Here is a 16234-nt window from a genome sequence, read left to right as displayed (position 1 = left end):
GAAGAGACAGTGGGCAAAAGAAGTTATGTCTATAATGGGGAATCACCATCCTAAAATCATTGGGCAAATAACTTCCAAGAAACATATTAACAGTGTCATAAGAGTTCTAGAAAATTGTCCAGATTTTATTGATGCCTTTGACTTTTCTCACAGAAGAGTACTTTTATAATTTTTGGGCCGAGGGTCGCTAACACTTTATGCCCAGGAAACAAAAATTTAGGTTCAACACATTCTAGAATAATGAGAATTTGGTTAAAATCTTTAATCCCTGCTTTTTTTTTTTTCCCTTTCTGGAGCTGAGGACCGAACCCAGGGCCTTGACGCTTGCTAGGCAAGCGCTCTACCACTGAGCTAAATCCCCAAGCCCCTTTAGCAGACTCTATAATGAAGCCATTCTTCACTTTCTGAGTCAATATGGAGAGAGAGGGAGAAACAGAATACCTAGTGAATAAAACAAAAAAGGTCTAAGTATGGCTGGGATAGAGGGCAACAATATCTTTGAATCAACAATGAACACCAAATGGTAGATAGAATCTGTTTATGCATTCAAGTTACCAAATTTGTTGATGGGAGGAAAAAACCACAGCCCCACAGAACTGTACCTACTGTGTTAGGTTCCACTTTCCAAACAGGAAAGTTTTCAGAGATTTGTTCTCAGAGATGCTCTAGGTAAGGTTTTGAAAATGCTGTTAGTTCAAAGGATCCAAACAAAATTTGAGAATACATTTAGCCCTCTATATGTGGCTCCCACACCTATGTAGACAACCAACTGCACTTCAAAACTCTTCAGAAAAACAAAAAATAAAAAGAATCATGACTACAGTGCACACAGACTTCATTCCTTGCCAATATGCCCTAAAATGAAATGCAGCACTGCTTACATGGTGCCCATTGTGTTAGGTGTTATGCAGTCCAGAGAGGATCCAGTACATGGGATTACAGGTCCCGGCTATATGTAAACACTGACCGTGTGGATCTGGGTGTCTTCAGGGGTCCTGCAATCAATCCTCTGTGGATACGGAAGGACAACTGTGCTATCTATGCCTGACAATCCTCTCTGCCAACAGTTAAGAATGAGATTACATCTCTCCTTGAAAAGATACCTTGAAAGGCTCTCTAAGGCCAAGTGATCTAATTCTAAAAGCTTGTGTTATATCTCCATGAATGGTGATCAAAATATTTAACATTATGGCACAGGATATTTTGTCCTATCTGTTCTGTGGGTGCTGGATGAATGGAAGACCTTTTCACAAATAGAAAGGCATGACAGAAAGCAGCCAGGTTATAAACCGGGCTGTATCTAGAAGGGGATCCATATAAAACAGTAAATCTACTCCAGGATATTAGTTTGGATTGAAAGCTGCCAAATAATGATGCTTTAGTCATCAAAACACACATTATTAATTTCAGACGTACCAGTCTGTCCCCAAATAGAACACAGTAAACTATTCTCGTGGCTGTTTTACTGTCAGCTTAAGATGGGGTAAATAGAGCCCACAATGGTATTTACTGAACCTGATACATGGATAAATGACTCCTGAATTATTATTTGAGGATGACGTTTGAGCTAACTGTCAACAGTGGCAACAAATGAGGGTGAGAACAATTAACTACAACCTGAGAGTTTCTGCTGAGGAAGAAATTTTACAATACCACATTCATGTCCTGCCATTCAACATAAGTTAAGTAAATAAATAAATCTGAATTCCATGACCAGTCAAAAATAGTCTTTATAGAAACCTTATAGATTCAATCAAAATCATTACACTCCTGTGGCAACACACCACTACTCTCTCAGGAAAGCATCTTAACAAGGGCCACGTTGGCAGCTAATGACAATAAAATTATGGAGGCAATAGGTAGAAATCACCAGGAGAACAGGGCATGGTGACCTGTGCCTTTAATCCTAGGGCTCCAGAGGCAGAGGCAGGCAGATAGATCCCAGGCCAGTCAGTGAAACCCATCCTCAAAGCAAAGCAAAGCCAAGCAAAGCCAAGCCAAGCAAAGCAAACCAGAAATTGCTAGGAGACCAGTAACTGAGAAAGCCTTCGTGCGCTCCTGAAGGGAGGTATTGTGGGCAGACTTGTAAATCCCGCCTTACAGGTAGAACAGTCACTTCATGGTTATAGGACAGGGTACGGCTACTGTTAAACAAACGAACAAACAAACAATCATGGCTAGATGCTAAAACCAACTGGAAATTTGTTTCTCAGTTGCTGCTTCTCTCACTCCCAATCCAGCAACAGTGAACCACCCCCCCAAACCTCTGCTGGTCTTGGATGGCCAAGAAGAGACACAGGAAGGAAGAACAGCACCAACAGTTCCATGACACTTCTTTCTAGAAGGCTAGGTACTTGGGAAACTCACCAAGGTCATGTCTGGAGCTGGAGGCAGGGCTTGAACTAACCATAGCAGCTGAGCTGCTGTACTGCTCTCAGTTTTGTACTTTGTAAATAGGGTTGGACTTGGAGAAAATTAATCGATCCCTAAAAGGCTGTGCTTAGGCACAAGAAGGGATAGAATGGACACCTGTAAGGGTTTCCATTCACCCTGCCACCCACATGTCTACTGGGGCCTGATCTGTGAGGACAGGAAAATGATGGTTTGGAAGCCTTCTGTTTCATTTACAGGCTTCCTCTGCCACTGAAATCACTGAGTTAGACTTAATGCCAGCTCTGCTCCAGAGCTACAAAGCAAGAAGCCATAAAATCGCTATTTTTAAAACTCCAAGCCTTAGTACTTATTTTTAATTGGGGGCATGGTCTATTGTTTTTTCCAAGTGTCTCCCAGGATTCTAAAGAAGCTTTGTGAAAAACAGTAGTCAGAATCTTTTTTAAAAAATATACTCAAGTTCTAAAGAAATGAAAGGCCAAGAATGACTGAGCATAATTTAAGCCCCACCTCCCGGAAGAATCATAAAGTTGCCAGCATCTTCAGAAAGAAGCATAGGTGGGGAATAGACTGAATGCCAGTTGCTTCTACTTAGGTTGCAAGGAAGTAGAGAATCAGCTGTGGTAGCAACCAGGGAGAAGATCCCTCATCCTTTGCCTACTCACAGCAGAACTTGCCAGCTGCCATACTGCAGTTCCTAAGCAGCTACAGTGACAAGAACGCCCCCTAAAAGTATACATATAACTTTAAGTAAGGGAGGGTAGTTCTCAGCCTCTTTGAAGAACAGGGACAAATAACTCATGGCCATTATGACAAAACCAGGCCTACGTATCCAGTTTATTATTAGCCTGACATTAAACTCCACTTAAAAAACAAACAAAACCACCCACCCACACAAACACATACCCCAAGATGGAAAATTACACAACGGCATCTGGAATGATCAACTCTGATGGAGAAAGCAGAACCAGGCAGACCTAATAATGTCCAAAGCAGGGATGGGACAGCCTCAGAGCCTCTCTCATGTCACTGATGGTGTGTGCAAACACTGCTTTGAGCTGCGCTTTGGTCACAGTAAAGGACAGAATGACAATCTGGATTCTGGAAGGCTGTCAGGAGCACCTAGCAGTACTGAACTCAATCATTTTTGATAAGATAGAACAAAATTGTTTTGGCACACATTGATTCTCAGGAAGAAAACTTAAATTAAGCTTTTGTCTTGTTTGGATGCTGGAAAAAAGGCAGGATTCTCCACCTTGCCTCATTACAGTTCATGGTCACAGCCCTGGCATAAGAAAAGGGGGAGTATGCTTTTGCTCTCTACAATTTATTTGCACCTGGACCAAATCCAAGGTCTACCTTTATCGAGGCCTGAAGTGTGGCAGAGTTCTAGAAATAAAAGCCAGTGAAACTGAACTATACATGGAAATGAAAATATGGGTGGGGAATCAGGCCAAGGGTTTTCTTAAGAATTGAAAAACAGAATTTTCTGTTTTACTTAATGAGCTGTTTGTCTAGTGTGAATGAAAACTGAGCCCAACAAAGGTTAATGGGTTTTCAAACATCCTATTCCTTCCTTCCCTTTGAGGAGAGAGAAGTGACTTGGCTTTATGCTTTGAAATAGAAGAAGCCACTAGGAGACTCTGTGGTCAAGGTTCTCTTGATCTGATGTTTTCATAGCAGCAGATTGTGCTAAATGACACATGAAGGAGCACAAACATTTCAGAGAGGGTTGGTTTGGAAACAGTGTCAGGGGAAAGTATAACACAGTTACTTCTTGATTAAAACAGGAAAAAGATGTTGCCCAGTGCTAAGCTGATACTTTTATTTAAGGACTAGGAGGATGGCCCAAGAACTGTGAAAAAAGTTCCCCTTGCTACTGACTTGACACTGATGGTTGGTTGATAAATCACAATTTCAACACAATGGAAGCACAAATTAGAGCAATAGCCTGCTGACTCTATCTGTACTCAGAAACATCAGGAAGCCAAAGGCTCGACATAAAATCCTGAGAAAGCAGTCTCAAACTCCTTCACTATCTCACTGCTCTCAAACATCTACACTTTATGTCTGAGACCATGATGCTTACACTAAATCTCTCATAATTTCTTATCTCTCCATATTTTAATTCATTTTCACTGGAGGCAGAAAAATTCATAAAGGATTCTACAGTCTGCCCAATCTGTTACACTAAGTTGATACTGGTCCACATTTGCCACTTCTTAGCAGGTAGGCACCTAACACACAAAGGACAGGTGGCCCACACAGTTCCTGGTGTCATTAAATGGCAATGGTATGTGACGGTTCTTGACACACTGAGAACAGCACAGTCCACTTACTTACACTTATGTGAGAACTTGGCAGTCATTACTGTCTGTGTGAACAAAGTGCTTTACCATCAAACAGAGGGTAAAATCTAGACCATAATCCAGTAGGACATGTTTGTTTGCTGGTCTTTGAGGGCAGATATTGAGGGAGGTGGTATAGGATTTGAACCCAGGACCTAAATATATTAGGTAAAGAAGCACCTACCTCCCAGTAAGCACTCAGTTCAGGGACTATGTTAAATGAATGCTCTGATTTATTTGGTAGAGACTATTATCTAGGGCTGGGGCTCATAAGGATATGTGACAAACAAGAATGGCATAAACAACATGGAAAAGATTTGCTGCACATCAGTAATATCTGAGGGAAGGAAATGGCTAGACATGTGAGAGGGGCTGGAGAGGGGAGATGCCACTAGGTCAACAGTGACCGCTGAGTGGAGAGAGTGCTCAGCCGAACATTAAAATACATTACCACATTTAAGCTTTATAATAGCGGCATTATAATAGCACCAATAATATCTCTAACTTACAGACAATAAGCTGAGAACCCAAGATTATACAGCCATCTAACGATAGAGGTTTTTTACTTCATGTCTGTTTTACCTCCAAAGTCTACATGGGAGGGGAGGGGAGGCCATAGAGATCCAAAGGTCTCAGCAGTGCTGCTATTGGGCCTGGGAGAAATGGAGAGAAATCAACCCTATTTTTTTTTAACCTTTCTGAAAGTGTCTCTACAATTTGTATTACTTTTTAAAAGACCACTCAGTATGAACTGCAGCCAGTCTCTTAAGCACTATCACAACTGGGAGATAGAAACATCTGGAAAAATTCCATTCCTGTATCCCTTAACACACTTTAAATGTGCTTACCACAGGAATTATAAAGAGGAAAAGGTTTGAAAAGCAGCATTTAAAGGACCCAGATGTTTTGGTTAGTGGTAAGCATCCACATGCTCCTTCTTATCACATCAACTGCAGTAGCCATAGAAATAAAGAAGGAAGGTCAGAATGGCTAGACTGAAAACTGTCCACAACTCATCCTATAAGGCTCAAACAAAGAAAAGCATAGTCAACACAGAAAAACAGTAAAGCTCTGAGGAGAATGGACAGGTAGAAAGCACATCAACAACATGGCAGGAAACCTTAGATTCAGAAAGATGGACAGCAGAAGGGGTCAGACTGTGGAGAAATGGCATGAACTCCAAGAAGACAGTAAACTACAAATACAAAGGACTACCCCGGGGAGGCTCTGAAGACACCAGGAAGCCATCATTCAGAAGAGCTGAGCAGAGGGAGCACTCCTGGGTCTCCCTGAAATCCACAGAATCACCAAAAACAGAAAGGTCTGGTCTAACACTTGGCAAAAACTCCACAAGTCCCTTAATAAGCAGGCATGTTATTATAGGCATGTCTGCCATCCCATAGTTGAATGTATGATCCATAAAACATAGGTTGTTTGCAGAAAACCCTAAAAAATGAAAAGGCTCATGAGAAAGAGCTGCAAAATTTTCACTTAAAGCCATGGATCTTTGTAGACCATGGACTTACTAAAAGTACACTAATAAAATTGCATCAAACATTGAAATGTCTACTAGCAGAGTGCTTTAAATTCTGCAGGTTTGCCTGTCTCCTGCTCCTTCTAGAGGAGATTTGAAGAGATGGGTGTTTTGGAAACAGACCATTTTAAGCAAACTAGAGAAAATGACACAACTTCCCATCAGTCCATTGTTTTCACATAAAACTTTCTGCCTTCATTGCCACCTTACTACAGAGGTCACCCATGCAGAAGACTAGAATCCACTAAAGTTCTCACACCTTAGATGAAAAGAAGCTCAAACTATAGATTCCTCAATTTAGAGCTCCAGACTTGTAAGCCTGCATTACTCCACAACTTTCATAAAAGGTGAGAAAGGTAGCCTTCATTTTTAGTCCTTGAGAAAAGCATTTAAAAGAATGTGACTTCCAACTTGACAGCAGAGCCAGTCTCTAAATTATCAATTAGCAGCTGTTTGTCCCAACTGCAGATAACAGGAAATTTCCTGCTCCAGGCCTGACATTCGGGGAGTACCTTGTAAAGAAGACCACTTCTGACATAGCCTTTTCACCTCTCCCTTTCCTCTCTGAGATGGTCTGACGACATCCTACTTCAACAAGCCTGTCTCCAGAAGTATATGTCAAAGTACACAGAACACTTGGGACTCAAGAAGAAAATCAACAAAACGAACGAAGAGAACAAATCAGTCATAGATGAACAGGTGTTCATTCTTTTAAGCAGTACTCAGAGTTAATAAAACTGTGTTTATAAACTGGAAAGATGGTACTATAATAGTATATTCAAATAGAAATTAAAGTGCTAAAATAAATCAACCAAAATAAAGTGAGCTCCATCAACTGAATAGTGTGTAAATTTTGTGAAGTGGAAATCTTTCTGGTTTTACCAACGTAGTTATCATGCCTTACACAGTGCACATAATAAATACACAATCACTCTACAAAGACATGAAGAATCAACTAATGGGTAACTAAATGAATAAACAAACACGGTAATGAATAAGCACAAAAGTGAAAGTAAGTCAATTGTGTGTGACTGGCTGGGGTGTAGCTGAGGCCGGTTTTCCAATGCTGCAGGGAATGTGAAGGAAGGTCTCCAGACAAAGACAGCAAAAGGTCAAACACAGTTTACAGAAGTAAAGGGGAGAGTTCAACAGGGAGAAAGTAACCCAAGAGAGCAGTTTTCAAAGTCTCCTAAAATCCATGTGTGGTGCTGGGCACACAGCGTTTCTAGCACTCAGGAGCTGGAAGAAGTGCACTGAGTTCAAGGTCACCTTAAGCTACATAGCAGGGCCCTGTCTCGAGACCAAATAAAACAAAAGTAAACTTTTAAAGATGGCTGCTCTTTTAAACAGTCCAGTAAGTATGCAGCAGTAATATATACCTGGTAACAACTTAAAAGCATTTCAGTAAACCAAACTTAAATAAAAATATTGTAAAAACTCCAAAACTTCAAAGTTCACACAAGTTGTTTTACAATTTGGTCATTTTGAAGCTAGAATAGTAAGAGTTCAGCCCATATGAAGATGGTCCTAAACACGTGGGAATTCAGATAGTTTCCTTTTCAACATATGAAAAAAAAAAAAAAAAAAAAAAAAAAAAAAAGAAGGTTTTTCAGTGAGATGAAAAGAAATGCCAGAGTGAACCAGGAGGTAAGCAGTAGGTGACCATGGGCACAGAGAGGGAGGGTGGGCAGAAACCATGCACACTTCAGGTAGACCTCGGTACACAGACTGCTCTGCCACAATTCTAATAGAATTCCAATGTCCAATGTGGTTATATAGTATAACTACTATGGAGGCAGAGGTAAACTTTAGGGATACATTTATGGACAAATTACAGAAGACAATTAGGTTGACAGAAGAGAAGTACAATAAACGCTATATATTATGATCACAGAAGAAAATAAAGGTGTTTAAAAGGAACTTGAGTTTGCCATTTTCCTTAATATTCAGAACAGAGCACAGCAGTGTAACAGTGATGAGAAATAAGACAACGTCACAAGCCAAATGCTCCTGTCAACGTGGCTCCGGAGGCTCCAGAGCCCACCTACAGCAACCTGGCAGGAACAATGCTAACTGAATGAATTCCCAGAGCTTTTCCACCCTGAATGAACCAGGACAAAGAGCGGGCAGGTTTCACTGAGTGGCTCCTGAATGTTTCAGTCAGTTGCTGACCTAGCTAATACTTGTGAGAATTAGTTCTCCAATAATAATTCACCCTACTTCCAAGTGGTAAGATAAGGTCTCTTAAGGTCTCTACCTACCAAAACTGGAATAAAAATTAACCTTTTTATGTCCCGAATAAATAACACTTCTGTTTCTTGAAGAAAAGCTCCTCATAAATATTACCCGGTGAGTTAATATACTTGAGGAAAACAGGGGGAGTATGTCTGAAACCCTATACTTAGGCTGAGGCAAAGGAGTAAGAGTTCGAGATCATCCTGCATTACATGGTAAGTTTGAGATCAGCCTGGGCTATGGAGGACTATTCTTTCTCTTTTCTAGCGAAAGAAGGAAGAGGGGAGGGGAGGGGAGGGGAGGGGAGGGGAGGGGAGGGGAGGGGAGGGGAGGGGAGGGGAGGGGAGGGGAGGGGAGAGAAAAGGTCAGCTAGAGAGATGGCTTAGCAGTTACAAGCTTACAAAGGACCTGAGCTAGGGTTCTGACAAACATGTCTGGCAGCTCCCACTAACTCTACCTCTAAGGGATCCAACAGCCTCTCTCCTAAACACACAACATCTATACGTCCAAGTGCAGATTCCGTGCCACCACCCCCCCCCACATCCACATACTTGAAAATAATTTCAACGGGTTAAAAAATGGCTCAGTGGTTAAGGTTGTTCTTCCACAAGAGCTGGGTTCAATTCCTGGCACCTAAATGGTGCACTGGCTCATAACATCTGTACACTACTTCCAGGAGATGATACCCTCTTCTGGCCTCCATGGGCTCCAAGCTCATGAGTGATGCCTAGACATGCATGCAGGCAAAATACAATGCACATAGAATTAAAGAATAACACACAAGTCTCATGGAACTCCTCCCTTGTTGGGCCTACGTCTATCAATATTCCAAGACAGCCTTCCCTGAGGATTAATTTACTGATCTGAGGCAAAGCCTCATTGTGTCTCAGGCTCTCTCTGGTCTGCCCTGAACCAAGAAAGGGAGAGTCCTAAGTTAGCTCAGGAGGTACGCAAGTCCTCCACAGCCGGGCAGTCTGCTCAACTGCTACTGTAAGAAGAAAAACAGGGGAAGAGAAAGCTCTATATAATCTGTACATCCACAGGAGCCACTATGAAACGTTCCCCTGAAGCTCCATAAAGCAGCAATGGCTACCAAGTAATCTGAAACCAAGGGCTTTAAAAAAGCAAGACGTGGCAGCATGAGCTGTTCAGAGACAGTCACAAAATATTTGAACAAAAGAGACAGATTTGTCTGAAACTCAACACTGTCTTCCAGACTCCAGTCCTGAATTTGTTCAACTGTCATGATCATGTGGTGCCTTGTGAGATAAGTCTCTTCAAATGATTGCTATACTTGAGTTATCAGAGAATAGAGTCAACTATTTTCCCAAGTATTGTTAGCCACTTACAGACAGAGACAAAAGCCAATGGAAGTCTTTCTATTACACAAAGTGAAAATTGCATTAATCAAGTAGCCTCCCAGAAAACAATCTAAGCATCTCTTTTAAATACAGTAGGGTTGGAGCTCAGTCAGAAAAAAGAACTTCAAGAGGCTACTTTGCTTCCAAGTGTAGTTTGAAAGAGAAATGGTGCTGCTCTGATTAGGATGTAGAACTGAGGGGGAGATTGGACAGGGAAGGTTTCAAAGCTATGGACTCTGGAGACTACATGACACTTATTCTTACTGTGACTTGGTTGTGGTGGTGGGGTTCAGAGGGAGGGGGAGAAGTTTACTCTTACAGAGCGGAGCAGGACTTAGCCCAGTGCTTTAGTGGGACAGCTGCAAACAGTGCTCCTGAGAAATCAAAGCAGAGGAAAGCGGAAGTGAAGTCAGCCCTTTTCCTTGGGAGTTTAGAAGTTTGGCTCATGTGACTACAGGAGAGTGAAGCTCTATCTGAAAAATTCACTACTAGAGAGTACTCAGAGCAAAGAGGTCACCCCAGAAGCCCTAAACACACACAGACAGCTCCTCAGATGGCAAGGCCCTATGCTCAACACTGGTATCAAGATGAGAGGCAGAGGCAATGAAGGGGCCAAGAAGGTTGAGGCAGGGATACAGAGGCACACAGAGGCACAGAGAAAAAAAATGTTGCAGAAGCCCAAACCATCTCTCTCACAAAGCAAGCCTGTAAGGGATGAGCCAGCCAGAGTCTCCCCACTGTTTGTTTTTCATATGCCTTGAACCAGCCATTCCTTACCTGTCTAAAACGTGGGCCCCTCCAACATTTCCTACCACTATAACATATGCCATAAATTGAGAAACAGTGGGGAAATGGCTTGGTTGACGAATGTATCTTTATGTATGACAGATTTTCAGGGATGAAGTTGGGGAGACGTGAATTTGTGTGAAACTGAACTCGTGTTATAATTTTAGGTGTCTTAATATAAGGATGAACAAATAGTCTTATAATACTTTTCTTTGAATGTATGATATGCATAAATATGAGCTATGAGTTAATAGGTTTTATGGATTTGCCAAATTGGAGCTCAAAGTAATTGGGAAGTCCAGCACAGAGAAAGGTCACCCCAGAAAAATCTCACTTTTCAAGAAAGCACTGGCAAGAAGGAAAGAATGAGATTTTAATCACTGCAGCTAATTACATAGAAGACTAAATCACAAGAAGAGTTATTTAAGTGTCTTAAATACAATAAGAAGTAATTAACAGGCAGCGCCATCTTGACAGCTACACATCACAAACCAGGCCTAGAAAGACCAGCTAATTCCCAACCCGGGAGCAAGAGAATGAGAAAGGACTCAGGGTTTGGTCTTTTTATTTTTTATTTAAACTGTTTTGATTAACAGATAACAGCTCTTGCCAACTCCACAGTGAAGTTAATCAAAATTTAATCTATTAGAGAAATGATGAGCCCTGTTTGCATTGATTCCCTTGAGGAGACGACATGAGGAGCTGAAGCCTGGGTGACACCAGCAAGGGCCCATGGGAGCCCAAGAGTCACCTCCCTCCCATATAAACAAGAGGGAAACCATAAGGGTTCCACTGAGCCCTACTGAGAATACAGACAGTGCACACATTTTGCATGTGCAGTACCTCTAAAAGTCCCCTTTGAAGTAGCCCTTTGCAAGACACCATCTCATCTGCCTTTTTTTTTTTTTCTTGTTCCCCTGGAATCATCGACTTCAAAGGAGCTCCTCCAGTGAGAGCCATGAAGTGTGGGGCAAGCTTCATGTAGGCATGGAAGTCTGCAGAGTAATTTAGATGGATTTCTCTCTTCTTTACTCCACACCATACACTGGCAAGCCACGGCAAAGCCTGCCTTCCAGAAAGAAAATGCTCACCACACACCTTTAACCCTTCCCTTAACATACCCACCTGTGACCTCAGCAAATGCAGGAAAGGTGCTTGTGAGAGGGATAGAGGGCCACTCTCCCAAAACTGAACACCTCACTGAATTTGTTCAGTTACGTGCTTTGTTCCTAAGTCAAGATTTTAATGCTTGTGCTTGTATTTTAATTATGCGTTTCTTTAAATGTCACATGAAGCAGTGAAATATACACGCACAGGAAATGTTTATGAAAACTCACATGCCTTAAAAGCTGAGTAGAGAGGAGCAGCTGAAAACGGCTGAAAATAGGTGAGGCACACAGCTGAAGGAGAAGAGGTTCAGAAGTCTAAGGTTCTGCTGTTAGTATTTTTGAATCCTCATTTCAGACATGCTGTTCACTGGGACACCAAGTAAGTGACCTATGTTTCTCATGTATTAAAGAACTAAATATAGGAGCCAGTGAGATGGCTTGATGGGTCTAGGTACTGTTAAGTTTGATTCCTGGAACTTACATGGTAAAAAAAGCAAAGTCCTTCAAGGTGTCCTCTGACCTCCACACAAACATACAGGAAAATCTTTGCTTAGGTAAAATCTTTCTCTTTATACAGTGGTTTTAAATATCTAACCATTATACCCGATAAAGAGTTCTTAATACAGATTATTTCTGAATATAAGCTAAATGCTTGAATTTTACTAGTAACTCAATTTTCTACATTATTATTTTAGGTTTATTTTGAACTAAAGAAAATTCAGGGGTAAAAAGAGAAAAACAAATACAAACCAAGATGAAGAGAACACAAAGCCCTTCCTTCCCATGCAGAAAGCAAGTATAGAGGTCTACCTGCTAGGGAAAACCTCCCTTTACCACCAAGCTTTTAGAACAAGGAAAGGAGGACAATTTTTAGTTACTAGCTCTGCTTAGATAGAAACAATCCAAGTGGTGACTTAGCCTAAGGCCTTCCCTTGGCAAGCCTAAAGACATAGACTTGACAAATCGTTCAATGAAGTTCTTGGAACTACCATCCCATGGCTACTGGGACAATGGGTAGAGTAGAAGAGAGAAAATTCCCCAATGCCAGGCTGATGACAGTCTAGGGAATGATAGCTTCAATGATGCTGGAACTTCTAAGTCAAGACTGTATCAAGTCTCTGCTTTCTAGATACACCAAGGGTACTTAAGACACAGGATACATAATAGAAGATATAGGATATACAAGAGACTCAAAGAACTGAATGGACAAAAGCAGGTGACTGAACCAAAACAGGCAAATAACTGGAATAAATATTTCTCAAAAGAAGGCATACAAAGGACCATTTTAAAAAATACCTACCACTATTAGTGATCAGACAAACAAAAAAAATGCAAGCCAAAGGGACAAATGCGAGTCAGAAGGGTCACGATCAGAACAATATCAATATATAAATACAAAGGCTCCAAGTGCTGGGGAAGAGGCCTCTCCAGCACTGCTGGTGGGGTGTAAACTGCACAGCCATTACAGAACTGCTGGGGAAGTGCCCCTCTCTCATTCCACCGAGCCGCTCCACTTCTGGAGAAATAAGAACCTGCCCAGCTTGCGGAGTGATAAATCAAACTTGCACCCGAAGGTCTGAGTCACAGGGCATAGCCACAACTCATCATAACATGGAAATACTTTAAAGTTGGCTGTTGCGGATTATCCTAAAAATTTAAGAATCCCAAAAAGCCAGTCCGGGAATATCTGATTTTAGACAGTGTAAAGTTATTTTTAAATCGACTTTGGTGGTATGAGATAATCCACTCTGATGAAGTGTTAAATGATGGTGGAGGCCATCTGCCAAAAATAAAGATGTACGTTTGCACAGACGTAAAACTGGTTGCCCCGTCATTAGGAAGCAGGAACAGCAATCTACCGAGGCAAGTCCTGCTTCTTCTAGTCACAACTTTAATACAGGGGAATTAAACCACCAGCACTTTCCAATGGAGAACCATACAGTCGGTTTTAAAGAATTGGTGATAAACTGACAATAGCTATTGTAAGTTATCTGAACAGAACGATGACTAAATTATCATATAGTTTTCCACATTTCAAGATGCTATCTGGCCTGTGAAGAGCTGGCTCCTTATAAAAGCTGGGCTGGTGTGAAGGCAGTGACATCAATTACCTACACTGAGATTGTCCCACAGAAAGGAAATCACTGTGTGAACATTAGCAACGTTAATAAACACAGGAGTGGAAACTGTCTAAAAATAGTCCTTTCCAAATGCAAAGGCAGCAATGAGGGGAAGGAGGCTCCTGCCTGACAGGAGAGCTCTAGCAGCTCCACAGTGAACCACCATATCTTGTAAGCAGTTCTCCTACCCAGCTTCACTGCACATTCAGTAAGACTGTTCTGCTGAAAACTCCATTCTTTGCCTCCCTTTAAAAGAAGAGAAAAATACCAGTTTGGTAACAAATAGCACTTAAGACTGTTAAGGAGATGGAAACAATGACCATGCTGGTATATTTTATGCAAAGTTAGAGTTGCTACTGGGGACTGAGTGATTGTTTTAATATTTATTGTGAAAGCATAGCCCAGCAGGCTTCCTCCTTCCTCTGTCAGATGCCTCCCCTGAAAGATTCCACTCATCAGCCAGGCTACCCAGAGACCTTAGAATATAGGTGGGGCACAGCCACCACAATATCTCTATACAAAGAAATGACCAGTTAACCTCTCTTTCTTTTTTCTTCCCCAATTTATATTAATGGGAGGAAGTATTTAAAATTCACTTTTCTAAAACAACATGAAGAAGTTCTTAACTAGTTTTGAATAGTACCTAGGAACAGCTTGATAATAAATAGCATTATTAGTAGTAATAATGTACTTCATAGGGCCAAGCACACAGAGTACAATAAATCTTAAATAATAACAATAATGAAAGTATATGATTAGCTAATGAGTGATTATAAAGTACTTTAGAAATATAGTGCTACACAGGCACATAATCATAATCCACTGGGTTAAGTGCAAGAGAGAGCAAAACAGGAGGGAAGAAGGGGGGGAGGGGAGAGGTAGGAAGGGAAGAGGAGGGGGAGGGGAGGGGGAGGGAAGATAGAAGGGCAGGTGGGGGCTGATTGAGCAGAGAATTCAGATACTTAAAACCAAATCCAAGTCTCTGCCAGTTGGAACACTCACATTCCTCCAATGGTGACAGTGGCACAGGTACGCTCAGAAAAGGCAGGCACTGTTTCTGTGGCTGGGCTGGCTGGTCTAATGTAGTCCACAGTCACACTGACCTGGAAAGAGGTAATTGAGAGTTAGGTTTGGGAGTCTAGCACAGCTCACTGGCAGCCATGGCACATGAGCACTCAACTCAGGTGAACTTTGTGGATCTAGGATTAAAAACAACAAAAAGCAAACTAGCACCCAGCAGAAAGAGCTGCAAAAGACATTAGACAAAGGACAGTACCCAGGGTACAAAAACGCTCTTGAAGTTTAAATGGACAATTTGATTAAGAAATGCCTGAGGACTCAAACAACTCGAAGAAAACATACAGATGACAAGAAAACATTGGCATAGATGTTCCACTCCAAATGTCACTAGGTAATGGCAGTTTTAAGCAATGAAATATGAGCTGAGGATTGGGCTTACTAATAAAATGTGTGGCCACCACGTACAAGACTCTATATGCAATCTACAGCAGCGCAAAACTGCCCCCCCCCCCCAGACTATATGCTTAATGGGACAGACAAATTCCAGATCAGGAATCAAACACAATGGCTTCAAAAGAGTACGGAACAGAAGATTTCTCGTTTACACCTGCTGGAAATGTAAAACACGTGGGTATCAAACACTGGAAGAAAGTAGTTTCTTAAACAACTAAGCATAAATTTTATTCATAAGTAGGGGTCCTTAAAATTCACTAGAGAGGTGAAAACTTGTCCACAAAGCAATCTATACAGGGAAGCGAACAGCAGCTCTGTTCATAGCCGACAATAATCAGAGGAGTTATGAGAACCGTCTGGAGAGGAGTAGAAGCTGCTAAATCCTGGTGACATTCTTCAGCACAGAAATGGGGTGCCATGCCATAGATAAGACACAGAAAAACCACAAATGCTTATTATTAAATGCAAACAGCCCATCTGCAAAGACCTCAAACTGCACGATCCCAACTGTCTAACCCGGTTTGTCAATTTGAGGAAACCTCTCTCTCTCTGGTGTGGGACACTGTATGTATATAGGCAGGGGTTTGAGCACAGAATGCATAGAAAGCCTACATATTCTGTTTAATTTTGGTATAAACCTAAAACCACTGTCAAAGAATAGTTTATATTTAAATAGAGATTAAGCTGGGCAGTGTAGCGCACACCTTTAATTCCAATGCCCAAGAGGCAGAGCAGATCTCTCTAGTTCAAGGCCAGTCAGGGCTACACAAACAAACAAACAAACAAACAAGAAAGAAATTAAGAGAAGCACTGAGAACCCAAAGAAGTCAATTGGTTGAACAAGGAAAGCTCCAAGGAAATTCCACTTGATTGATGA

General features: G+C 41.5%; 1 protein-coding gene across 3 annotated transcripts in view; it reads right to left on the bottom strand.

Moving 5' to 3' along the window:
* The window catches only part of Snd1 (staphylococcal nuclease and tudor domain containing 1), a 399105-nt gene that overhangs the window by 207153 nt on the left and 175718 nt on the right, over positions 1-16234 (bottom strand). For all 3 annotated transcript variants that reach the window (NM_022694.2, XM_087659177.1, XM_087659178.1), the window contains 1 exon segment: positions 14887-14987. In NM_022694.2, coding sequence (NP_073185.2) covers positions 14887-14987 — 101 coding nt within the window.

Source organism: Rattus norvegicus, chromosome 4 (genome assembly GCF_021556685.1).
Source record: "Rattus norvegicus strain SHRSP/BbbUtx chromosome 4, alternate assembly SHRSP_T2T, whole genome shotgun sequence".
NCBI classification, from domain to species: Eukaryota; Metazoa; Chordata; class Mammalia; order Rodentia; family Muridae; genus Rattus; species Rattus norvegicus.
Note: the sequence above shows the minus strand (reverse complement) of the source record. Positions and strands in the feature narration are given on the sequence as shown.